The sequence below is a fragment of the Anguilla rostrata genome, chromosome 5 (assembly GCF_018555375.3).
Source record: "Anguilla rostrata isolate EN2019 chromosome 5, ASM1855537v3, whole genome shotgun sequence".
NCBI classification, from domain to species: domain Eukaryota; kingdom Metazoa; phylum Chordata; class Actinopteri; order Anguilliformes; family Anguillidae; genus Anguilla; species Anguilla rostrata.
The window spans coordinates 18,608,420-18,635,789 of NC_057937.1; the positions used below are offsets into that span (position 1 = coordinate 18,608,420).

Sequence of the window (27,370 nt, forward strand, 5' to 3'; positions counted from 1 at the left end):
GAAATGCTTCAACATAACATAAAGTCTTCCCAGAAGAGTGGAAGTTGTTATAGCAGCAAAGGGTGGACTAACTCTATATTAATGCCCATAATTTTGGATGAGATGTTGGATGTCAGGTGTCCGTATACTTATATACGTACACTTTTGGCCATGTAGTGTATTTGGAATTAAGAGTTGAGGGGTGAGATCATACATAATTGCTATGAATTTCATATTTTTGTTTGAATGCAACCATGCCATCGTTGTATTGAAACATTAATTGATATTTAAACCATTTCTAAATACCAACCCCCATCCCCAAGCCCCCAAGGTTGGGGAGAAAAATCTCTGAAATAATGTCTTAGGGAAATAATTTTTCTAATTTCAGTTGCACAGTAAAATGTTCAGTGTTTAACCAACTCTTACAAAGAACATATGGACTCATATGTACTTTGTTAGAGTTGAAGTAACACTGGTGTACAAGCCTCACTTGGACAACGATGGGATAAACTACTGGAATTTAATGACTGAAAGCATTTGAAATGACCTTCTAAAATGAAATAACAAATATTTAAGATATATTGTTTCAAATATTTAGTATTTGCACGGTTTGAAATGAATCAAATAATCTGCAGAACAGTATTTCAAAATAATACAATAAAAATATTTTATTTGTACATATATTTTCTCCATAAATATTGTAAATAAATGTATTTGAATAGCCATTAAATATTTTAAATGATTATTTGACCCAGATCGTGGGGCAGTAACGTAGTGGAGACAAACTGCAAATACAGTTGCGCTTCACACTAGATCACTACAGCATTGCTTTTTAAGGATGAGTCTGAAGTACTAAGCCGTAGTAAACTGGCATACGGTGCAGGCCCCATTAAAGCTTTTCATTTCACTTCTTTTCAAACGAGTTAATTAACATTTGTCACTGTTTTTATTGACTCAGTCCATTAACTGGGTTAATGTTAAAATAACATTAGTGAGCTACTTGGACAATGCCCTGTCTTACATTATAGCACAAATGCACACATCAGCTATATTTTAACATTCATAGCAGAAGAAGATGAGCACATGTGTTAATGAAAATGTACATAATTTCATATGTATAGCAAAATATTTCAACTTTATAATTAGACAGAGTCTAGAGAGCTACGGAGTCTGTATAATATGGTTTGCAAGTTTGCCTTGTGAAAATGATGAATTAAAAATAAAAGAGGTTCAGATGACCTTGATTGCACTTCCCATTGAGCAGGGGAATATCAATACAAATACGTTTAATAGTTAAACAGATTTTATTTTTAAAGAATGATGCAGGGCAAGTGAGTTAAGAAAGTTCAGACTCTTGTAAAAATGCAGATTTGGATTGCTGGCAAGCCCAAGTCCCTTGTGTAACAAAGATGCCCTCCTTCAGAATGCAGATGGGGTTCCATAGACCAGTGTGTTTTCACAAACAGTGAATGAACATCCAGTCCAGATTAATGCATTTGCAAATATTAATAACACGACATTTACATGTCAAAGAAATAATATCAACCAAATGTTAATACAGCATAATTTAGTTTTTTAATTCAACAAAAATGAATTATCAATAATGTCAGTGAAGTAAATAAGTAAATTAATACTTATATTAAAATATCAAATATATATATATGTATATATATGTATATATATATCAGAAACACTGCAGTGTGTATAAGACTAGCCGAGAAATATTCAGAGAGAGGGAAAATTATTCATACTTGACGTGTCAGACTCATGCAGCACTGAAAAAAGTGCACTCAGGCATATAGTAGCCTACCCATGCAAAAGTGATCATTATGCTCCATTAGACGATTCAGTGAATTCAATTTTATTTGTATAGTGCTACTGAGAAATACAGTGTCACAAAGCAAGTTTATTAGATTTGGAGTCCCAGTAGTGATATTTCAGCGAAACCTATGGCATGGCAAAGTGACAGCACATAAAGCCTAGCGGGTAAAAGACGTGCAAATGAATTTTATGACAAAAAAAATTAAGTGTTCTGCACTTTCAAGCAAAAAAAATAATAAAATAAACTGTGATTCTGAATGTGCCGGTGTCTCTGTCGTAACCTTCAATTTGGTTTTGAGTTGAGAGCCGTCTGTTGATTTGTGAAGCCGGCACATTGCTCTAATTTTCTGCTGTAAAACAGATCTTAACAGATGGAACTTTAACAGCGGTAACAATGTTAAGCGACAAACTGATTTGAAGTTGCACGAATCAGGTTTAACTGTGACCCAAACAATCACACAGATCATTTCAGAGCGGTGGTAACCAATCCTGTCCCTGGAGATCTACTGTCCTGTAGGTTTTCACTCTAACCCTAACAAATCGAAGCTTATTCATAGCTAGAGATCTTGTTGAGCTGCTAATTAATGGAGTTGGATGTGCCAAATTAGGTTTGAAATGAAAACCTACAGGATGGTAGATCTCCAGGAACAGGGTTGGTTAACACTAGTTTCGAGCCTGAGCTCCGGATGGTACGATATTTTCAGTCATATTGCCTGGATCCAGACATATTGCCATGCAAAGATGCTATGAGAGTATGGATATGCATGATCTGACCACAAATGTGTCCCTAAGCCAATCATATTCCTAGAAATAACCGTACAAGGAGAGGATTGGTCTAGCGTTTCTGCTTAAGAAATCAAGGGAGTGCATTATCAGGCAAAGCATGGCATATTGCAGTTAAAAATGAATAATACTTCTGAATCTTCTTGCAAGTTTATATTTGTTTTATTATTATTTTTTATTTGATTTTGAGAAAGGTGAAGTGGGGCATCTGTTAAATTCTGTGGCCTGAATAGACAGCATCTGTGCCTTATTGTCTGGCGCTTGTTCGTTGAATCGTCACATAATACTAATAAGTTTGCTATCACTGGCCTCTATAAAAACATCCCCGATACTGTTGTGCATCTCTACGTGACAGCACTAAAAATCCTTAAAATTAATTTTTTAATGCACGAAATTTGACTTTTCCTGGAGTGACCCTACCATCAGAAATAGTTACAGTTACAGTAAAAAGGGTACAATGTTTGTCTTATGAGTCTTTTTTAACCCTGCTGTTATAAAATCAGTCCTAATCTAAGTTAAGCACTACATGTCTATTACAACAAATAAGTAACAGGCTGTTTCTACATGAAAAATATAGATTTTTGGTTGAAAATTTCAATGAAGAGCCTTTATCACAGGAGGTCTGGTGAGAGTGGGTCATTTTTGACACTGTGGGCACCGCGTGCCTGCAAAATATTAAAACAGCAGGAGGGTTAAAAGAGCATGAAGAATAACGAGGAGAATGTTCCAGAACATTCCATCCAGCCCAGCAAAGCTCATTGCCCAGCATGATGTCTAGAGAGCGTTTAGCACTCTGTCCACATTACAAACATTAATACCACTTATCAGAGTCAGCGTGAAATGTGCCTTCGGCTTATTTCCACCTATGACACATTGTTCTGCTGACAGAAGTGAGTTTGCAATAGTCTCTGTAATCCAATTTATTTAATCCCTCTAATATTTTGTTAAACCTCAGTCAAATAAACCCACAACCTCCATTTTATGAATTATGAAGTGATTTACAGGGGTTATTCTTAAAAGTCAATTGTTCAGCTGTAACAAGGGCTGACATTACCAGTGTTTTATTTAGCATTGCTACCTGTATTAATTCTCAGTAATATGTCAGTTGTTTAATCAACTTTTAGTAGATTTTGCTCTGACAGAATGCATGTAATCCCTGATCCCTGTCTCATATAGACTGTTAACGTAAGCACTGAACATTGTTGCGTACTGAAGCCTCCTCACTACTCACTTCTATGGCATTTAGTTGAAAGGGAAACTAAATGAAAGGAATTACACCTGCTTATCTGTATAGGGCAGGAAGGATATTACCATGATTTCACGAGTCAGTTAAAAAAGTATACTTTTGTGCAGCTGCATTGCAATTTGGTGCATAGACTGCAGTGGGCGTTATACTTTTGAATGCTGTTGCTTAGAAGTACCTCCAAAGAAGTTTTTTTTATGTATTCATTTAATACATATCTATTCCAGGCAAGCTATTATGGCATGGAACACTCAAACTTTAATCGGCAATTAAGTTGCTGTGGAACTCATTTTAGGGGTTCTTCCTCTATACTTCCAGAATAATTGGGATGAGCTTTCTTCTTCCTCTTCCTCTTAAAATATAAAAGTTCAGCGGTAGATAATTTGTACTTTCTTTGAGAGTTACTTTCCCCATGAATAAAAGAGTCACTGATTGACACGTGTGTGTGTGTGTGTGTGTTTGTCTGTTATTTAGTTATTTATGTGTTTGTGTATATATATATATATATATATATATATATATATATATATATATATATATATATATATATATATATATATATATATATATAAGCACATCTAAACTCCTTTTTATTTGCCATATTTCTTGCAAAATTAGTCCCTATTTTGCATACAGTACTTGCACCACAGGCTCTATTTATTAGGCTACCTGTCATTTTAAAAACGATTTAGATAGGATTTCACTCATTGCCCCTCCACCTCCCTTCTACATTCCCACCTCCCGCCTTGAGAAATGATTGGATGGACTTCCAGTAATCTGTTAAAGTAATCTTTTTAAAGTAAAACTTAAACTTGTGTTTTGTGTGTATTGCACATAGAAATTGAAAATATATATTACTTTGATTCATTATTCAATGAATGTACATATATTTACTGACTTCTCTACTCTAAGTTTGTTTTTCAACTGCAGGTGGCAAATATTTTTGGGCAGTACAATATATATACTGTATATATATATATATATATGATATTATTCAGGCAGACTTTAATGAAATTTTACACCCACCTTAGACTTTCATACATTGTCGTTTCTGAGAAAGTCTTACTTCTAAATATAATTGTGCCTCAAGTTATCATTCCTTGCATCCATACACTTACATTTGATAATGTTTAATTTGAGCTGCCATCCGACTTTCCTGCATTGTATTCTTTTAAATGAGCATGTTTTATTTCATTTATTTCATTTTATTTCATTTTTTATTTAAATGAGCATAGTTTATTTCAGTTTAAATACATTTGTTTTTACTACGTAATGTCTTCATCAAACTAATTTACATACAGTAAATTCAGAATGGCCCAAGTCCAGCATTGGTGCCCTGGGGGAATTCCCACAATGATAAGATGCTCAGACACAAACTCTCTGTTCAGATTTCATGTTATCCTGAAGCCAACTGTCAATCAAATTTGAGACACCTTTCATACCTACTGACAACAGTTAGATAACGAGCCTTGTTTCCATTTGATAACCAGTCACCTGTGATTTGCTTACCTGGGAATACAAAGAATGAGCACCTGCGAGGGTCAGAGAGAGGAAGTATTTAAGGAACAAAGCAAAGGAGAGCAAGACGTGCAGGTGTATTTATCCTCTGAAATCTCACTTTGAAATGTATGCGCAGGGAGCCGTCCTGTTGCATTTCCAAGGGCGATTTTGACACATCCTTTTAGATAAATGTGTTTGGCTTCACTCTGTTTTTTTCGTGTGCCTCTGATCCAATGAGAGCGTTATTAAAACAGTGACCTTGATAATAATGGACGTGTCTCATTCTGAATAATGCAGAGAGACCACAGTGAGTCCGATCGCCTTTGAAACAAATCTGAAACAAGAAAAATAAGGTGAGAAATGCATGAGCTTAATTTTATTTTTTGAGTTTGCCCTTCTCAAAACCTGGGACCCACATACCTGCTGTTCCATAAATACTTTGAAGGCGGAGCAGTTTTAAATCTATTTGTCCTTTTTGATTGGAAGGCTAAGAGTTCATTTCATTTTTTTCACCAGGGTTTTTCTGGAATTTCCTGGAGTTCGTTGGCTGACTGTAGCTTTTGTGTAATACCTGCTTGTTGCCTTTATAAGACTCTGAAAATTCACAAGGTTTCACTTCACAGTTATGCTCACATAATAGTGCCGCACTTCACTTGAACAATATGGCACTCAGCCTGCATAAAGCTCTCATAAGCCCACTTTCCCTATCCAGTCATGACAGCATGTTACAATTTACAATTTATGACAGCTTTATGTAGGGTTTGTGACACATTTTTCAAGTAAAGTGTGAACCACAGCAGCTTTTACACTTAACAACAACATAAAAAAGTCATCTTGCCGACATGTGACATACTACCTGGCACATGAGTACTGGATTAATATATAATATATTATACTATATATATATATATATATATATATATATATTCAGAAGTAGTAAATGCCATACAGAAACTTTAGAGCTTTAGTCCTTTTTCCCATAAACGTGTTGCTCGTAGCTCACTAAATTGGCATGTTGACCTTTTACTACCAGCACAGCTTGGTACCAGGGAGACATGGAATATTTTAGCACTGAGAATGTGCCTCTCATCTCAATGCTACTGGGCACATCTGCATGCCGTGTATGAGGGAGAGGGTGTTCTCGCAAAGCTCCCCGGGTCAATCACAGACGGGTGAATTGCTTGCCAGAAGGATGCTCTTGCCGTGGGGATACACGTGCTTAAAAATCAAGGCATGCATTTTCATCAAACAGAACTTTCTGGAAAACGGAATAGCGCGTTGTGGCTTGAGGGAGTGAGATCGGATTGGTGATTAGTAATTATAATGGCTAGCTTATCGACGTATTGCTCCGTCAATCGTTTAGTAATTATGAACGTTTGCACAAGGTTTTAATTTTTCATGGGATTCATTTTGTTTCCCACAAACAATTTGTAGCTGCTCCTCTAGTAGAATTAAGAAAATTGAGTTCCTTGCCTGTGGGGCTATGCTGAGTATAGGGCTGTCCCACAGTGGTTCTTTTAGGTGTGAGGTAAGACAACATCTTGGCTGAAGAGCTAATGAAGATTAATATGGAATACAGGTGGGCAACCAGACGGTCTTTGCTGATAGTTGGGATAGTAGGGGCACTCATAGTGTTTTTAACCGCATTAAAAACATGGGCTGTGGGGGAAGGCACTGTAGATACTAACGTGGATTCCCCAAGGAAGCCATTTAAGTTTCTTACAGTGAATCTCGAAATGAAAATGTGTTTACCTCTTGGCTTGTTTACAAGAAAGCGTTGTCACAATGATTAATGGAGTTTTTAGTGTTTTTTTCCCCCCGTTCAAGAAAAATCCTCCAGTGTTATGCAAATTCCTGGTAATGTAGTGCATATTCAGTGCAGCCAAAATACCATCCTCCTAACGCATGCACACATGTGCAAATGCACACAGGTCTGTGAATACCTATGTGTTTTTCAGACATGGCTCCTCCCCTTCCCAGTATGCAGACAGGAGAACTGGGTCAACAACAAGTTCAAGTGTCCCAGAATAAAGAGGCACTCGATTTTCATCTCTATAATTACAGGCTGGCATGGTGATTAATCAAAAAAAAAAAAAAGTGCAGAGCAGTGCATGTTGGGTAGCTGGCACATGCCCCGCCTCCCTGATAGTGCACCACTGCTTTTGAAGTTATTGTTTGGAGAGGATGCTGCGCCTTATTTGTTTCATGTTTGCGTTCCTTTGTGCTTCTGTGTTCAAAGGCCCTTCATTAGCGTCAGGTAGCGCCCAGCGCTGAGAGCAAAGCCTTCTGGGTAAATGCCAGTCAGCCTCAGGTGAGGGGGAATATAAATTTGCTTCCTAAGCCGACCTCCCTCTACCTGCAAAGAGAAGACCATAACGTCGGGTGGACTTTAGAAGAGCGTTGCGAGTTAGCCCGGTAGCGGCATTTGTCTTTGACCTGCTGCGTTTGGCGGGGTGATTTATGTACTCAGTGGGGCGCAATGAGGTTGATTGTCCGAGACCATACGCTGGAACGCGACAATCGGCGAGGGGGCTTATCGTACCTTTCCACTGAACAGAGCCCCCCCCCCAGAACAGAACAGACCTGATGTATATTTTCTTCACAGTCACCAAGGGGTACGCGTTTGAATCCACGGAATAAGAGGTTTTAAATGAAGATGTATTGATAAGCCTCGGTTAATTACTCAGACTGTAATTAATGGACTGTGGGCTCTGAACAATAAGGCCAGGTTATCACTGCTGGCGAGAGCAAGTCCCTCAGACACTCAGAAGGAGCTGGAGGGACAAAGGCTTAAAGATTCACGACTCCTTCGTTTATGCCATAGAATACATCTGTGCAATCTCTTTCATTTCTCAAACATTATTCCCCGTCTCAGGAAATGTGTGCTAATGCAAGGCTCAGAGTGAATACAAACAGTTATTATACTTTAATCTCAAACCAAGAGTCATAAGCTTCAGCTTTGTTCAGATTCTCTCATTAGAGATAAAAATACTAGGAGGAACAAAGCAAGACCTGGGATCAATATAAAAATGCAGGAATGTGCCTGGTTCTCTAATCGATGAATTCGGTGATCGGTTCATTAATACTGCAGCGTGAATCTGCTGTGGCCACATGGTGCGCACGCTAGTGTTGCGTTTGTCTCCGCTGATTGGGTCGGGCTCGTTTGGCCACCTGATTGATTTCCCCTTCCTCTCTGTCACGTCCCGCACCGCAGGGAGTACCTGCGAAAAGAGGAGGGAAGAGAAAAGCTGATTTACATATCCTGCGTGAGAGAGCGAGAGGGAAAGAGAGAAGGACGAGGATTTTAAAGGACGGGCGGAGCTTTTAATTAGACGTATTCATAATCTTCAATATGTGGCTTCTCGGAGCCTTTATTTGATCATCATTGTGTTTCTTGCGGCGCGAACAGCTGACTGCTCGGTATCTAGAGGACCGAGAGTCGGGGCCTCTCTCTCCAATGGCTGAGCACCAACAAAGCCAGAGTAGCACAGAGAAGCCAGAATGCGAGTCGCAGCTATTGAGGAAAGGCTACGCGGTAATTCACCCCGCGGATCGGAAAGCGTATCCCTCCATCAGTTCTTCCAGCCGGTCGCGTGTTGGCCTAATCATTAATCGGGCATTGAGCCACCGCTTCGGCCCGAGGCTGGCTAGAAGCTCCGAGCCGCTAAGCGGAGGTTAAGGGTAGGTTCAATGGCAGCGCCTCACGCGAATCAAACCCGCAACCTCCAAGCTGCGAGCCCAGTTTCCCAACCATTATGCTGCGCTGGAGGCAGGTAAATGTCATCGACCGCGATGCAGGTGAGACATTTAGAACCTGCGGGACGTTGTCTATAGTGTTACTCACCACCAGGCCTCAGCTGAAGAGCACTGATTTCCCCACAGGCTTCAAAGGCCCATCTGTTTGAACATGCGAACAATGGCAGATTTCTGAGAAGAATGCATGCATAAAAAGTGATCCAGGTTAGAGGCTATCATTGGCTGCCAGGACTGCTGGGTCAGATTCATGAGCTAAACAGCTATGAATGCGTTTGGTTTATTAATAGTGTCTTTGTTAAATAGCTGTCAGGGACTGATTCTCAGCCCCCATTAAATCCGTGTTATTTGGCTAACAAAGCTAACGGTTAGCAGAGAGTGAGCAACGTGTACTCGAGCCAGGAGGGCTTGAGCCTGACATGTATGCCTATTTATCACATAATTCAGGGTGAGTAGCTCGGCAGACCTGGGTCTGAAAAATGGAGGCTATCTCATTAATGGTTGTATCAGGTGGTAGTGAGTTTTATCAATGTGTGAAAAGTATAGGGTGAATTGGGGACAAAATAAAGTTTTTAAAAGTTTTATTACTCCGCTGCCTTCCGACGATTGTGAAGCTCATGTAGGTTTCCAGACGTTGTCTTAGAAAATAACTCATTTTCCCGTCACTTCCTGGAATCATTCAAACACTCACGAAAATCTGCGGATAATCTGATGACCACTGCAAAAAATAAAAAATAATTTAAAAAAATAAAACATTCAAAACTATGATACGGTATGTGACACCTGTTGATTTTCCGATGCCTTTTTTTAACGGTGTTCTGATTCAGTGTTACCTCTCATGCTTTTTACACCTGTTTGTGTTTGACCCTTAAGATGACTCAGAAGCCTGTAATCAAGAATGATTTTGCAGAGACACCACCCGCGGTGTCTCCTTGGCAACCCAAATCTCTCTTGCGAGCACATTAAATAATTAAGTCCCACCTCCGCTTCACAGTCAAATTCACGTCCTTTGAAGCCGGCAGTGTTTCAAATGAAGTCCTTGTTCCTTTGGTCTGAAATAAAAGAAGTCAGAAGTGTTATGAGACAAGATGCAACACAATCAACTTTTGACTCGCATATTAATTCCACTTTTGTGTTTTCAATATAAAGGCACTTTCTCTCTTTAATTTTGATGACTGCTACATTTGCTAAACTGTGTTCGTACAAGTGCTTGTACGAGACAAAAGATGTTTCTCTCTTAATTTACTTCTGTGCCCTAGAACACTATGTCCTGGGGTGAGTTCTGGACTGTGGTCAGGTTCCCAGATTATAGTCTGGTAGTCACACGTACACTGTAGTACAGTACACTATACACTATAGTACAGTACAGCCTTGCTTTTCTTCTGGCTCCCACTTCTTACTGCTCACCATGATGCCCAACAACTGATCAGTATCAGGATCAGTACTTGGAAACAATGGCTGTCTTAAAGGCATTCGATAACAATCATACAACTGATCCAGTGTCAGCCCTTATAGAAACGCATCATATGTGTTCCTCTGCAATGCCAAAAAACCTATTCCAGGGTCAGCCCAGGGGACAGTGGCTGTCCTAAAGCTAATCTACGCTGGGTGGGAAATAGAATCAGAAAATAGCACACCAGTAAACTTCCACACCCATCTTTCAACTGTCTCTGGTTTCCTTCTAGTATTCACAGGGCCGTGGATCCAACTCTCTAACCGGATGGATGGATGAGAGTGGCGAGGAAGCACAAAGATTGCCGCGTTAACCAATGAGAACAGACAGATGAATATGTGAAACGCTAGCCGATGACTCTGATTAGCTCAGTAGCAGCAGAGTGAGACGGATCAATCACTCTGCATTAAGCGCTGAGGTTTTAACTGCAGCTGTTTATGTGGGGGAGAGATTGAACATGCTTATCATTTGAAGAAAGAGGGCCATACATCCAGAACTAATGATTTAATGATGTAAAATACCTTGCCAAACCGACCTTACCAAAGTCAGATAGAATAGGCACAGGCTAGAATTGATGGACAGCACCACTTGGTCATGTAGCAGAGGGGTGTCTGAATCATGACAGTCATTCAGGGCCCTATTAAAGTCTGCAGGGTTTTTCATGAGCTCAGCCCCTCCCCCCCTTACACACATACACACACATATTCACACCTCTCATATATTACCCCTTTCGGTATCGGTGAGTGCTGTCCAGTTTTGTGTGCAGAGGCAGCATCACTTTGAAGGCACTGTCAAGCCCAGTCCACCCCCCCGGTGCCCACCCGAACAGGGGGAAAATCTTAGATGTAAATTGCCCAGTGTGTTTTGGTCATCAATCATTCAGGTTTTTGTTGCTCTCCCAGCGCCGTGAATTAAACTGTTGTCAGGGAAGGAGATGCTGAGGTGTCCGGGCTCCGTTCTTATGCCCGGGCAGCATGACAGAAATCAGCTATGCAATCAAGTCATGTAGAAGCAGAAGAAGGAAAAAAAACGGTTGAGGCTGACAGCGAGGGTTTGTGCAGAGCCGTGTTTTTAAAACAATACAAAATTCCCATCAAATGACCTGTGTGTGTGTCTGTGTGTGTGTGTCCATGTAGGGGTGAATGTGCTTGTGCATGCGTGTGTGTGTGTGCGTGTCTGTGTGAGAGGAAATCTTGGATATGGCATAATGGGTAATGCAGTTCTGAGGACCAGATCACTGCATAGAATACTGGCCATAACCAAAAATGTAATAGCATTCCTGGTCAGGTAGCAGTTGGGTATGTTTATTTGCTAGCTAGACAGTTAGCGATATGAGAAATTATTATTAAATTATTTTAAGGTTAACTGATTAAAGATTATCTTTGGTGTCTTACATTGTAAGTCCTATATTTTTCATCAACCACCAACCGACCCCATATACACCTAGCACTGCCTCAGTGATGCTGCCCATAGCCACTTGACTATTTTTGCGCAAGTGCAAAGCACTATGGGTAGCTCTCCATTTGTGTAAAATGCAAAATATCAGTTGAGTTATATCCTCGGTCAGACATGAAAGAGACCCATGTGAGTTGAGCAAGGCATTGTGGGTACTGAAGTCCAACAGGGAGACATATAGGGATTTACAGAAAAAGATGGATGTGTTTCATTAGGTATGCAGTATTTAAAGCTCAAGAGTGGGAGGTGGAGTGTTAAAGGAAATTAATAGCTGAATTATTTATAGTGCCTTGTATAATTTTCACCATTTGTTTACCGTTCCCTGAAAATCATGAAAGATTATGACGGATGATTGTTGTTATTTTTCCCTTATAAAGTTTCCCGCTCTGTGTACTGACTCCCCACTAGACTTGCATTGTTGGTGAGAACACTATCACATCTTAGCATAATTCTAAAAGACGCAATGCTATCATTTTCTTGGACAATTTTGTATATACACAGGAGTGATCTGGGGTGGCACGGTTGCTTCACAGCTAGAAGGTTCTTGGTTCGAATCCCGGGGCCTTTCTGTGTGGAGTTTGCATGTGCTCCCTATGTCCTTTCCCTGGGTACTCCGGCTTCCTCTCACAGTGTAAAGACATGTAGCTTAGTTGAAATGAAGAGTCTAAATTGTCCCTAGATATGACTGTGTTTCTGAGCAAATGGTGTGTGTGCCCTGTGATGAACTGGAGAAGTGTCCAGGGTGTATTCCTGCCTCTTGTCCAATGCATGCTGAGATTGCCTCCACCGCCCATGACCCTGACCAGGAATAAGCAGGTATGGATAATGTATGGATGGTGGACAATCCTGCGGCGAGAAGGATTTCTGGGGTCATTGCTAAACAAAGCCAAAGCCGCATTTATTTATGAACTTTGTTTAAAAAAATGAAATATGTTTTCTCGCTGCTGCACATCTGGTAAACAGTAAGCTTACTGTGGAGATTCTGCTTAAACCAGGCGAAGCACGAGAGCGAAGATGCTCAGGAGCTCAAACTCTGCTGTTTGCTTTGGGAAGGGGTGGAAATCAAAGGCCCATTATTGCCTCTGTTCACCCATTGCCCTTCTGCAGCAAAAGGTTTTTTTCACATTGACAGAAAGACCGAGACATGTTCTCACATCAAATAGCAAATAATATTCCCTGCATTAAACTGCACTGAGCTGAAGTTTCACACTCTCGATGGAGCAGGACATAGATTGAACATGTGCACAGGCATAGTTAAGTTTCCGGTGTATTTGTGTGTGTGTGTGTGTGTGTGGGTGTGGGTGGGTGTGGGTGTATTTCCATATGTATTTGTTACTGTTCCTGGTATGTTTGCGTACACGCATTTGTATGTACGTTTGCCTGTGTACATTATTAATATGTGGACATGTACATGTCACCGGTCGGAGTGTGTGTGTAAGCATGATTCTGGTCAACATTGTGCAACAGTAATGGACTCCTTCAGGAAACTTCTCTTGTTTCCTTAATTATTCACCAAAGACGGGCTTGTTAGGGCTTCTCTGGTGCACCCAAACTCTCGACTACCCCAATTACTGGACTTCAGCTGCTCAGGATCTCTTTCCATCACAGCGATGACTGCTTTTCAGAAAGTTTTAAGAGCAGCTAGGTTAAGCTTATTGTCTTTCATGTGTAATGGTTTATTTCAATGCGCTGAGATGTCGAGTGAGAAAACCTTGATCTTACGTAACCGGAAAAGAGTTTACAGATGAAATATTCACAACTGCCAGTCCTTTCCCTCAGGAAATGTCAGAAAGGCAATCATAAAGAACGTAGCCTTATGCCATGATGCCCGTGTCAGTTTTATTTCACATATGGTGCATGCAGAGTATTCCAAAGCTATAGCTGTTATTGAACACTTCACACAAAATTGCTTCATGCTTTGGCTGTAGGTGTCACACATGCTTTTCCTCCAGGCATGAAAAAGTGTATTACAAAATAAAAGATCGCTTTTGATATTTTCCCATGGCTTTTAACTTGGTGAATGGTTGCTGTGTCCCCTATGATGAAGATTAATCAACGTCGTCTCTACTGTCTTTAAAATTGATTGCTAATTTTGCAATATTTATGGGAGAATGAGTCTTTACAAACCCCAAATTGTGTGGCGCTACACTGAGCTGTCAATCACTGACTAGTTCGAACCAATCAAGGTTTTTGCACTCCTCATCCTCAAATGATATAAGTGAGTCACTAGCTGCAGTTAGATGCATAATTTTTTTTTCATTCATTTTCCCGATTGAAGGTTCCAAATGGAGTGTTTTTACGTGAATTCTGAACAAAGTGATCGCATGGAGCGCGTTTCAAATGTAATCAGAATGTATTTTATGATTCACATAAAATTACACCTCCTGCATTCAGTGCCAACTTTTTTTAAAGATGGACCTTATTCGATTGCTTAGCACACTTGCATTTCTCCTAATGAAACAACAGTTTCATCTGACCAACGTCCTCTTACGATTATCGGACAGGAGACGAGGGCGGGATTACCGCGATGGCAGCATGTTGAGGTGTACTTCACTGCAGCCCTTTACAGACCCTAGAGCCAATGGATAAAAGTCCTCAGCCAGGCCTGGTGGGAGCAGGTGGTCGTTTATAAACCCGAGCCCTTCAATAGAGAGATATATGGTCCCAGATGAGGTTACTGTACCAACCAGTTTGTTGTTTGGCTACTACATGGTATTGGCTGCTACATATAGCTATTGCGTACTGCATTAATCTCCTGGAAACTCAAACACATCATTTACCCTAAAGGAGTAAGATACACAGAATTTAAAATAATAGAAAGTAATCCGAATGAGAATTTGCATAGCCATTTGTTGCTAATATTTTCCTATCGAAGGGATTATCAAATGCTTATACCACCCCTCTCATACCAAAGTAAATTTCCAGTTTATTCTGATTGAACTTCTAGCATGAGACATTTGTATTTGAGGCTATTAGTCAGATTATTAATGGTATATCAGGCTCGATTGCAAACACAGCTAATAATATCATGCTATAACCCTTCCAATTTTTGGCTAAATGAGACCTTCCTCTTCCATCACTGCATTGTACTGTCAAATTGGTGATTAATAGTGACGGGGGTTGGTTAATGTGTGTATCCTTATTGGTGAATGTCTTCACTGATATCTATATCTACGGACAGGTGCATATTATCCACGCTGCTGATTGGTTAATGTCTCTAACTATCATTGCACTCCTCTCTCCAGACCCTGCCCACCACGCAGTATGAGCTGGAGATCGTGGCGAAGGACATGGCAGGGAGCGACGTGGGGCTCACCGGCACAGCGACCGCCACCATCACCATCACCGACAAGAACGACCACGCCCCCGAGTTCACCCATTCGCTGGTGAGAACCACTCCCTTCCTCCCCCTCTTCCTCCTCCTCCCCAAGATTAATAAAGTATGCATAAAACATGTGATATCACAATACTTGTAGAACAAACAGCAGAGCTCCTATAGATTTGGACAGTAGCAACAGCAAATGTAAAAATGCTGATGGTAATTGGTGGATACTGTCGGGCTACTTCCTGGTAATTCCAGATAATCTCCATTTTCACTATGATATCATCCCCGTTCCTTCTCCCCGGCTTACGCCTTCCCTCCTTGTGCTCTCCATCCTCGCGATCCTTTCTTTATTTTCTGAAGCCTGTTACATTTCCTGGAGCTCAGAGATTGACGTTGCCCTTTCGCTGTTTGCAAAAGCACGGCTGTCACTGTGCGGACGTCGGTGCCACGCCGCACGGTCTCCCCGCTCGCTTTCAGAAATCACCCCCCCTGCTGGCTGTAGAGGTTTCTCGCTTCACGCCGGCGCTCACCGCTGAGATCAATGGTCCTCTCTCCCTCTGCAGACCTTGAGAACCTCCCGGCATTCATCAGTGTAATAGCAGAGCTCCAGCCCTGTGCTGACCCGACAGGGAGAGCTGCTTGGCAGGGGAGGGGAGAAGGGAGGCGGGCGTGGGTTAGAGAGGGGGATTTTTCACACGCACTCGGTGCTTACCGCCCTGCTCCAGAGTTATGTTCCACGACCTCTGCTTCCCTATTGGAAATGATTGTGTTATAATTCCTTTGTCTGTGTTGGAGGTACAGAGGCCATCAGTGGAATGGGTGTGTGTGTGTGTGTGTTTGAGAAAACTAGAGTGGCTGACAGTGCAAGTGTGGTCAGGTCCAGATATGCAGCAGCTGTGTTCCTCTCTCTCTCTCTCTCTCACACTCACACACACACACACACACACACACACACAAACACTGGAACTGCCCTATATGCCCTTCGTGTGTTTTTTTGTGTGCTTGATTGTGTGCTGTTTTGTCGTGCGTTGGTGATGAATTAGTCACAGACTGCTTACAGAGCACTTCAGAGAGAAAGAAGTGTCCACTGAGAGGAGGGTGAACTAATGAATAGAGTAGCAATGTTGATCTGCGTGGAAATCCCCAGAGTTTTGATCTGAGTGCCAGTCATACAACTCCACTGCCCCCCCACCCCCCCCCACCCCTGACAGGCTCTCCCATGAGCCACTGCAGCACCGTGGTGGCCTGTGTCAGGTGTGGATGTCATTGTATGTGAGAGCTCAGGGGAGAAGTCTGGATTTTGGGCAAGAGCTTTCTTTCTGCGGCTACCGCTAATATGTTCATTTTTCTTATTCCTGTTGTCCATTTAAACCAGAGGGAGAAAAGGACTTTAAAACTGAACTGAACTGCTGTTAGAGTGGGATAAGCCTGTCATATATATCCTCTCACAGGTCATGCAAATTCTCTTCAGCAGTGCTCAGGAGAACCACTCTTCGATGTCTTTGAATAACCTCCTATGACCCTGCAATTCATTTTTGAGTCTCTGATCGTAATCTCTAGAACCATATATTGTGCTATTCTGAAACCTACACTACAAGGGCCATTCAATTTCACCACAACATGTTTTCATCATCTGAAACAAAATTTGAATTATGTAAAAAAAAATGTAAATACTTAAACATCCAGGTCTCAGGAGGATAATGGTTTGTGTGCGTGTGTGTGTGCGTACTGTTTGTGTGTGTGAGAAAGAGAGAGAAATAGGGAAGAGATGGTTACAACCACAGCAGTACTGTAAGGGCTATTTTGTGATGGCAATGACTCAAACTACAGTGACACTGGACTGGTCTATATTTACGGGGAAAACCAGTCTCCCCTCTGCTGAACATTCGGTATCACATGTTTTTAATAATATTGCAATTGGTGAGGATATTGTTTTTAAGTTTTTAAAGACTCTCAATCTAGTTTCCTGACACTGTCACCTCAGTGTTTTCACTATGATCATGAACAAGTTACTGAATCCCTATCCTATCATATATTTTAAATGGCTGCTATGCCTAAAAAGGTTTGCACACAGTATGGTAGAACTCTGGAACTGTTAATGAAGGACCTATTACCATTATATTCATCTACTGTGTTCTACCCATGTTCAACCATTGCAATAGTGATGCTGAGGCATTCTACACTGTGTCTATTAATTCTATAGATGTTGTTGATGATGAAACCAGAGCTGTGCATGTCTTGGAGGCTGTACCTTTGACTCCAGTCTAGATGAGGTGTTCCTCACTAAGGTTTCGACGTACTGTATCAGCCTGTGGAGTCAGCTCTTGAACAATGGGCTGTAGATGTAGATCATTTTTATTTATATTTGGTAGCCGTGGCAATGCCCTCAGATTATTGTTGAGGGGTGTGCAGCTGGCTGTAATGTTAAAATTGCAAAAGCAAAGCAGCTGGGCGAGATATTGCTCCATGTCAGCAATAATAGGCAGCTGCCATATTTGGAGGCGGCACCGCTGCCTACAGTAACTACCCTTAACGAGTCTGCAAATGCCCACATCATTGTCCTGTACTGTGTTTCGGTTTATGACCTTTGATATTACTTTGAGAGAGAGAGAGAGAGAGAGAGAAGTCGAGGGAAATGGTTACAGCCGCAGCGCTACTGTAAGGGCTATTTTGAATTATATATAAGCAGCAGAGAGGCAACAGCTCTTGTTTATCATTACGGCGTCCATAAAGCGGCGTATTTTTTAAACCCGCGCTACGTCTCTGCGACTCGCGCTCACCATTCACAAGCAAAGTGGAAGGCTTGTCCAATTTCACCTTTCATAATTCATCAAGGGGAGAAATAAAGAGCCCGATTTGAGGGCGGTTTCCTCCGCGCTGGCCCCGTTCCCGCGCCCTGATCCGCCAAAAAGCTTCCCAGCAATCCGCTCCGTATCCCAGCATCCTCTCCTCGGGCCTCGGGGCTGCCGGATTCCCGCAGACGTGAATAATGTAATTACCTTCCAATAGGGCCGCTGAGAACGGGGGGGAAACCAGGGCTGGGAGACAAGTTACCGGAGATGAAACAAGACCCTGATTAACTTTGAGCGGGGGATCTTCTCTTTTTTATATCCCCTTTTTTCCAAGCGCTGCACATTCAGCGCCTTTGCCCGTGCGCTGTGCTGTGGAGAGATAAAGGGAACTTTCCTGGATCACTTGGGGGTGTAACGTGGTAAGAATGGGCTGGGTGCAATGTTAGATTGTTAAGTCACAGTTTTTGCGATAGTCCCTAGAAAGTGACCCAGAAACCTAGAGTGACCTAGAAACAGTGATTTTTGGCGAGGCGTGTGATGCAGCTTGTGGGGTGTCTGACGTTTGAGCCTCACACAGGTCCCACCGCGCAGGTGGGGGTTCAATCTCTTCCTCAGCGGTTGTCCCTTCTCTACCCATCTTAGGCGGTGATGTGGTGTAATGGTTAGGGAACTGGCCTGGTGACCAGAAGGTTGTTGCTTTGATACCCTAACACACTGCTGCTGTACCTTTGAGCAAGCTGCTTAACCTGAATTACTTCAGAGAACTATCCAGCGGTATAAATGGATTTACTATCAAAAACTGTGAAAGTTACATAGGTCAGCTAAAAATGCCTGCAATGTAATTTATGCTTTCTACCTGTCTGAATAAAATGAAAAATACACAATGGGAGCAGGTAGTCTGCTCTCCTTTCTTTATTTTTTTTAAAGAAAAAACAATACACTGAAATTAAATGGAATTGCCTCAGCTGCGTACAAGCTAACAGTCACCTTGACTGAGAGACACAGTCCTCCGGCAGCGCTAGCTCTCCTGTAGCGCTTTGCGGCCTGCAGTGTGCGACGCAATGGCTGGTTCCTGCATGGCAGAGGCGCCCGCCCTCCGTCGGCAGGGCCCATCGCTCAGACGCAGGTGGCACAGCAGTGACTCAAGGTGCAGTGTGGGTGATTACAAGTTTGGAAGGAAAGAATGAAAGAAAATTGCGGAGAAGTAGTCAATTATACGTTTCCTCGCTTCACCTATGAGGCATCGTCGGCCCCTGCACGCCGGCTTGCTCACTGCAGTCTGCTACCTCCGGTCGCTCGGTAGTCCCTCCCGCTCTAGGTCTTGCTGTTCTGTCTCGCATCCTGGCTTCAGCATGGCAAAGGGATGCCTACACCAGTCAGGACCATAGAGTCTCTGCTGCTGTCTTTCACTCTTAAGATGGGGGTTGCAAACTCACCTCACCTCTACAGACAGCTTTTAGCCTCTTAAATCTCTTAACACTCCAATTTGCAGTGCCTTTGAACTCAAGTCTTTGACTAAAGCTGCAGCTTTGGGTTAGCGCTTTGGCTAGCACTTTAAATACTAGATATTCATATTATTCAAACTCTTTTTTTGGTTTATTTTAATATTAAGATCATTATGTCAAGTGTCCATGCACTTAATATGCAAATCCCTTTGACTTGTAAAGTGGTAGTTCAATCAGCTTAGTGTGTAATATCTATAATCTGCTGTGTTCTTATTCTTGTAAGAACCCTTGTCATTGGCATTTGGCATTGTGGCAGTCCTGTAAATCACGTTAGACAAAAATGTGCCAAATGACTTACTGTAAATTACACAAGTGATCTTTTTGTGGATTTAATATAACACAAAAATGCACATAAAATTATTGTCTATTCTTGGGCGTTCATTAAATTCTCTTTGTTTTGAAGAACATAGCAATTAACTTTTAAATTATAATCCCAGTTTTATGAAGTGGGGGATTAAAAATAGCTGACACAAAGTCCCCTGGAATCCTCTTCATTTATAGATTGAATATTTTTCCTCAGTATATGACGATTAATATCCTTAATGAAAACCAACAGTACCCAATTATTGTATTACATAAGCTATTGCCTACACTGCTTGTCGTTTCTAGAGTTTCTCAAGGACAAAGAACTGCATCCCAGTCGGAATTTTGACCCTGTTTCTATTGCCATTAGTCTGCACTGCTGTTCTGACTACTGCTTCACACTGCTGCTCAGTCTGCTCATAAATACTGCTACTCTGACTACTGCTCCACACTGCTCTCATCACTGCTTCATACTGCTGACCTGTCCACTGATACACACTGCCACTTTGACTACTGTTCTACACTACTGCTCTGACCACTGCTCCACACTGCCGCTCTGACCACTGCCGAACGCTGCTGCTCTGACTGCTGCTCCACACTGCTGCTCTGACCACTGCTCCACACTGCCGTTCTGACCATTGCCCCCCACTGCTGCTCTGACTGCTGCTCCATACTCCTGCTCTGACCACTGCTCCACACTGCCGCTCTGACCATTGCCGCACACTGCTGCTCTGACTGCTGCTCCACACTGCTGCTCTGACCACTGCTCCACACTGCTGCTCTGACCACTGCTCCACATTGCCGCTCTGACCACTGCCCCACACTGCTGCTCTGACCACTGCCCCACACTGCTGCTCTGACCACTGCCCCACACTGCTGCTCTGATCACTGCTCCCCACTGCTGCTCTGACCACTGCTCCACACTGCTGCTCTGACCACTGCTTCACACTGCCGCTCTGACCGCTGCCCCACACTGCTGCACTGACTGCTGCTCCACACTGCTGCTCTGACTGCTGCTCCACACTGCTGCTCTGACTGCTGCTCCACACTGCTGTTCTGACTGCTGCTCCACGCTGGTAATCAATCAGTGACTCACTCATCATCTGAGAATAGCCAGTGTCAGCACAGCTTTTTGTGAGAGCAAAAACCCCCCATCCACCCACACGCGTGTCTGCATCACAGCTCTGAATGATAATGGGAGTTTCTGAGGAGCCTGCTCCAGGGCACTACGCGCTCACACAGAACCATCCAGCTTATCGCACCTGCCATTCAACATGACTGACAGCTCTGTCCCTCTTGGGGTGATGGGGAGAGCTGAGTGGCCACCAAAATAACAACAGTATTATTTTTGACAACTAAGAGACAGTAGCTACTGTGCCATCTGCTTGCCACCCTGCCTGGTCTACTTGGAGTTAATATCAGGCACATACACGTGCAATTCCGGCTCAATACCTGCCAATATGGCCTTGATTTCATTGCACCACTTTTTATTTTATCTTGAAGTTGAGCTGACAACTGATCAAACATATCAGATTTATCATTTACAAGAATGGGAGGGTTTCCTGTAACTTTTCAACCAATCAGGTAGTAGAAGGTGGGATATTGGCCAGGACACCATATTTAACATCTCTGCACCCATTCACATACACACAGACCCATTCTTACACACATCCATGTATGCACCGACACTTGTAAATTCAGGATGATACATAGACAAAATCAGGCACGTGCACACACACGCACACACACACACACACGCGCACGCGCACACGTGCCCTTATACGCACGCAGGCGAACACAGAGCGCGTGCGCACACATAGCTACGCCCGGCGAATTAGCAGCAGCCTCACTCAGCAGCGTGCTCACGCCCCCACAGCACAGCGCTCACAGTCTCGCACGCCGGCCCTCGGTACAGCAATCTTTGTTTTGCGTTATTATCGGCTGAATGGGCACATTGTATCAGTGACAATGCGGAGAGAAAAAAGCTCGAAATGTGTGCGGACTCCCGTTAATTTCTGATTCAGGACGGATGTTGAGATAAACCGCGGCGGCCATTATGTTATTGGCGTAATGGCGGGGAGGCGGTGGGCCCAGCGCGACGCGACGCGGGGAGAATGAGTTTCCGGCACTCGAGTTGATTACTCTGTCTCGTCTCGTCCTCCAGGCGGGAGGGCTGACGAGTGGCCTGGGCTCTCCTCCCCTCTCCTCGCCTGGAGAGGGTTCGAATCGAAGCGCTGATAGCCTTTCATTAGCGTCGACGAGCGGCCGCGGACTTTCGGGTCCCCCCCCCCCTCGCTCCCCTCCGTCCGCTCTCGCCCTCGCGCCGGACCAGACGGTGTCGCGGGCTGGTTGCGCGTCAGCGCGGAATCCCGCCCGCGGGTCTGAGAGGCCTGTCCCGACCCCCCATTTCGCTTCATTCTCTCCTTGCGGATTTATTTATTTTTTATTTTTGGAGGAAAGATGATTGTCCCCGCTTCCATCAGTCCGCTGGACGGCCCTGTCAGGCTGAGCTCCGCTCCTTGGCCAGCAGCCTGTTGTTCGGCGGGATAAGAACACCTCCAGAGGGCTCTTAGGAGAAGGCGGGGGGGGGGAAACACTCATCTCTCCCAAGCCAGGTTCTGATAGAGCCGTGAGAGAGAGCCTGATGTTTTGACGGGGATTTCTCTGTTTGAGTTAATGGCCGGAGATCCCTTTGAGGCGTGGGGTCCGTGCTGCTGCTCTGACTGCTGCTGCACCAGCTGCTCTGACCGCTGCTCCACACTGCTGCTCTGACCACTGCTCCACACTGCTGCTCTGACCACTGCTTCACACTGCTGCTCTGACCACTGCTTCACACTGCTGCTCTGACCACTGTTCCACACTGCTGCTCTGACTGCTGCTGCACCAGCTGCTCTGACCACTGCTTCACACTGCTGCTCTGACCGCTGCTCCACACTGCTGCTCTGACCACTGCTTCACACTGCTGCTCTGACCACTGCTTCACACTGCTGCTCTGACCGCTGCTCCACACTGCTGCTCTGACCACTGCTTCACACTGCTGCTCTGACCACTGCTTCACACTGCTGCTCTGACCACTGTTCCACACTGCTGCTCTGACTGCTGCTGCACCAGCTGCTCTGACTGCTGATGCACCAGCTGCTCTGACTGCTGCTCCACACTGCTGCTCTGACACTGCTTCACACTGCTGCTCTGACCACTGCTCCACACTGCTGCTCTGACCACTGCTTCACACTGCTGCTCTGACCACTGTTCCACACTGCTGCTCTTCACATCATTTAAAATCTCTGACTGTAGAGCATTCCTGATGATATTTATGAAAATCCTGAAAATACTCATATATGTGATTCTTAAGCATTGTCCCTTGTCATATCCCTTATTTTATCTGTAGTCCTTAACCTCATATTCCTGATATGTACGATCATTATTCTCATATTCCTAATAAGATGTACAGCCTTCGTCATCATATTCCTGATAAATCTCCCTAATTACATTTTCTGTATGATTTTTACATTCATTTCAATCCCTGTAGCCCTGTCAGTCCTCGTGGTCCTGGTAATCTTCAAATCCCTGATTTAAACTGATGCTCCTTATGATCGCTGTACTCTCTCACCCAGTTGGCCAGGACCATCGTCTCAGCTTAACTGTATGCCTGCTTAACTACCTCCTCTGTGACCTGCCCATCTCTAGAAAACCAGTGAAGTTCACTGCAAGGAATGCAAATCACTCAGATTCCCTTCAGCAGATTTGAGTGAGAGATGGCTTATCATTTCATGCAAAGCTTAAGATCTTTTTTTTCCCCCCCGCATCTCATAAGAAAATGGTAATACACTGTGGATTTATAAGAGTCCGTCACTGTACAACTGTGCTTTTTTATTACTGTGGAGTTTGCAGTTTAGATTGATCTCTTCGTATAATTAATAAAACTGCTCCCCCGTCGTCGACGTTCTCCGCGACGCAAATGCTCACTCGCAGCTCCGCGAATCGAATTCAGGGAAAGTCAGAATCGAGTCCTCGAAGCAGAAAGCGCTTTTGCTGTAATTCCGTCTCAGCTGAGCTCCACGGGCACGGCGGCGGCGGCAGGAATAATTCTGATTCTATTATCCGGCGAGTAAAAAAAAAAAAAGAAATCGTCTGACCCCGGCCGCGGTCTGTGATAGAGGGGTTCGTACAGCGAGCCCCCCGGCTCTCCCTCCCGTCCACTCCAGGAAAGAAAAAAGGAAAGCGCAGCGGTACGAGGAGATAAAGCGCTTTTAAAGAAAAGCTGACGTGCGATAAACCGAGGGGGAAGGCGGAAAATAAATGCGGCGGGATTCGCTTTGCCCTGCTGACGAGTAAAAAAAAATCCAGCTCTTAGAAGTGTTAAGGGGTGTATTTTTTTATGTTGCATTATAATGACAACAAAAGGCAAGATAACCACAAGAAGGCAGCAGCAAGCCCCTTTATTGATGGGGGGGTGGGGGGAGGGGGGGGGACAGCTATGCAGGGAATGTAATTGTACACAGGTTCCGGAATCTTCACGGCACCACTCTTGTCAGTCTCCGAATGACTGGCCTGTGTTGTTTTTTTTTTCAGCCGAGCCCAAATGTCAGTGTGCTTATTCTATTAGAACAAATGAACACCTGCTCCATTCACTCCTGCTTGCCCCCGCTGCGCGCCCAACATTTATATTCATAACCCACTTGTCATGTGCCTCAGATCCTTGTTGGGAGATTTCCATCACACTGGAGAATTGTAGGGAGGGAGGGAAAGGAAAAGAGGGAGAGGGGAGAGGGATAGAGATATTTTTCTCGTCTCTCTGATACCAATATCTTCTGGACCCTTAAGCCGGCTGTGCTCACGGCCTGCGAAGCCGCGCAGTCTGAGGGCCCATGGGAAGCCTGTTAGCGCCATCATGTTAGCGTCTTTAGCGAGACTCCATTCGTCAGAAGGAAGCAACGGTGTTTAAATTAAATTGGCTGCCCTGGATGTTTGTGTGTGTGTGTGTGTGTGTGTTTGTGTGTGTGCATGTCTGTTGGCTGTAACTGTGGTTGGCCTGTGTGTGTGTGCGTGTGGGTCTGTGCGAGTGAGAGAGAGAGAGAGAGAGTGTGTGTGTGTGTGTGTGTGTGTGTGGGAGAGAGTACCAGTATTGGGTGGAGAGAAAAATATGGATTCAAACTCATCCACATTCAGGTATTGTGTCCGCAGATGACCTGCCTGCAGGGTGTTTGTTTCTCTCTGTCTGTTTTTAGTGAATGAAGCAACATTAAATTGAGGAAAAGCAGGAAGGAACTGTTTCACTGGTGTAAAGCTCTGGAGATGCTGCTGTTATTTGACCTGGATTACATCCCTTATTATTCCACCATGTCTAGAAATGGTGGGCAGTTTTCCCTCTGCACAGGCTGTTCCCCGACTTTAAGGTCACAAGTGGGAGTGTGCCCCTTTAAACCCTTAAAACCCACTTAAAGCCCAGGGTTTTATACAAGGATACCCCTATCTTAAATAAACCCCATTATATCCAAACTATATACAATACAGACATGGTTCAAAGTTTGAAATAAAGAGCACATTTATAAAAAATTACCAAATCCTCTGATCCTATGAGAATCTCTCTCAGTGAACATGCAGGACATATTTATTCTGAAAAACAACAAAGCAATCCAAAAATAATTTTGTCTTTTCTTCAGTGCAATTTTGCAGCGATGTACTTCTGATACTGGAGGAAACCAGATTTCTTTTTCCAGTCGTACCCCAGTATGTGTGCAACACCAGGATAAAGGTTTGGAGTGGACCTCTCCAAATGGCACCAAACCTCTCCAAATTGGAATGTTGCACGTATCTTTTTTCCCAGCCATATTCAACTTCCAGAAGCTAATTTTATTGAAGATGGTACACTCTAGAACCCCAAAAGACACATATTCTTTATTTACCCGTTCTTTCTTTTTGACTAAGCCCTGTGTTACACTCAAGATTTCCTTTTGGAGAGCTTCTATTTACTAAACATGTTCATAATGGTTGCTTATCATGCATATTAAATTCAATGAAAAACAATCGAACTATGTGCTCTTACCTGTGTCGTACATAAGCTATACAAAGGGATAAGTAGTTATCAAAGCATACAAAGATATTTCACAGGGAAGTGTGAAGCGAGGGAACGCATGTCGTTCACCAACAGGCTCACACGCAGAGGCACATACTCGTGGACTCATGGACAGTATGTGAGCAGGGGGTACTCTCTACAATGACAGCTGATTTGAGTGTGTTGACCTCTCACACTCAGACCTGTCCAGCGGGGTAAAAACCTGTCAGGAGGTTCCTCCCACTGGCATAGCTCATAGCATCAAAGAGGAACACAAGCCTCCTGATCACAACAGGCTGAGAGCCCGCAAGGAAGCACAATTTAATAAAAATATTAAATCTAATAATGAATAATACAGTGCTCCTTGTCTTTATCGCATCGTCCTTTATACAAGCATTTGCCGATAAACAAACAAAGCTGGTAAACAATCGATAAAACGCTAGTGTTCTATGTGAAAACGGAAAATGAAAGTAACTCGGAAAGCAAGGGTAGCTAAGCCATAATTTCTGCTAGAAGGAAGCTGTGAACTATGTTCGAGGGCTGTGTGAATGTGCTGGAAGAACACAAGACTGTAAGGTTGCTGTAACATTTACAGTGTTTCCAAGCAGGGTCAAAAGTCACGGTGGGTAGATCATAGAGAGGGTTGATCTTTTTGCTTGCTTGATTTCAGGTAATTTACTTGGCACTGGAATGTCAAATTGAGATCATTTTTATCAATTAAGAAGCTTTTTTGGAACATTTTTCTTCATTTGAAATTCTATTGATGTCCATAGAAATGTTTGTTTTCAAGCGCTCCTGAAAACCCTTTGAGCTTGGTAGAAATAATCCATTGACTTTTCCTAGCCTATGTACAGAGAGTGAATTGATTTCTTCAATAGGAGGATTTGAGTGATGTCAATACCATCCCTGTAGTATTTGCAGTTGTTTGACTTGTTGGGGACAGTTGTTGGATTATAAAATACCGTAATTATCAACCTGGGGTGTCCATTTCAGCCCTCTTTTTGGGAAGGGGACTGCCTGTCCTTTGTTTTTGTTTTTTTTTTCTCTTGTGGTTATACCAATCAAGATGGGGTTTTTTAATTCAAAGTGTGAAGGGTCTAAATTTTGCACTGGTATACAGGTTATAGCGCAGTGCCTCAAATCAACGCAGATGAAAGCAATAATTTAGGAGAATGCAATTGTTAGATGGCAAGGTCTAATTTCATTTCCATTGAGCTTTAAGGATTTAAGCACACTCACCTTTAAAATTCACCTTTGAGAATCCCAGATTCAAAGGCGTATTATATGTGCGAAGAAATGCTTCCATTCTGAGATCATTAGTATGGTGATTCACACACTCATACTACGCGACCTCGTAATAAACTGCCTTTGCAACAGCTAAATTCACAAGATGCCTCTTGTCT

At 43.2% G+C, this 27,370-nt stretch overlaps 2 protein-coding genes across 3 annotated transcripts in view; both read left to right on the top strand.

Annotated features, from left to right (window-relative positions):
* cdh13 (cadherin 13, H-cadherin (heart)) overlaps nucleotides 1-27,370 on the top strand; it is a 456,795-nt gene that overhangs the window by 332,947 nt on the left and 96,478 nt on the right. For both annotated transcript variants that reach the window (XM_064335504.1, XM_064335505.1), the window contains exon 8: nucleotides 15,233-15,373. In XM_064335504.1, coding sequence (XP_064191574.1) covers nucleotides 15,233-15,373 — 141 coding nt within the window. The remainder of the gene's footprint in view (nucleotides 1-15,232; nucleotides 15,374-27,370) is intronic.
* zgc:173742 (DNA topoisomerase 1) overlaps nucleotides 1-27,370 on the top strand; it is a 566,006-nt gene that overhangs the window by 315,485 nt on the left and 223,151 nt on the right. The window lies entirely within an intron of this gene.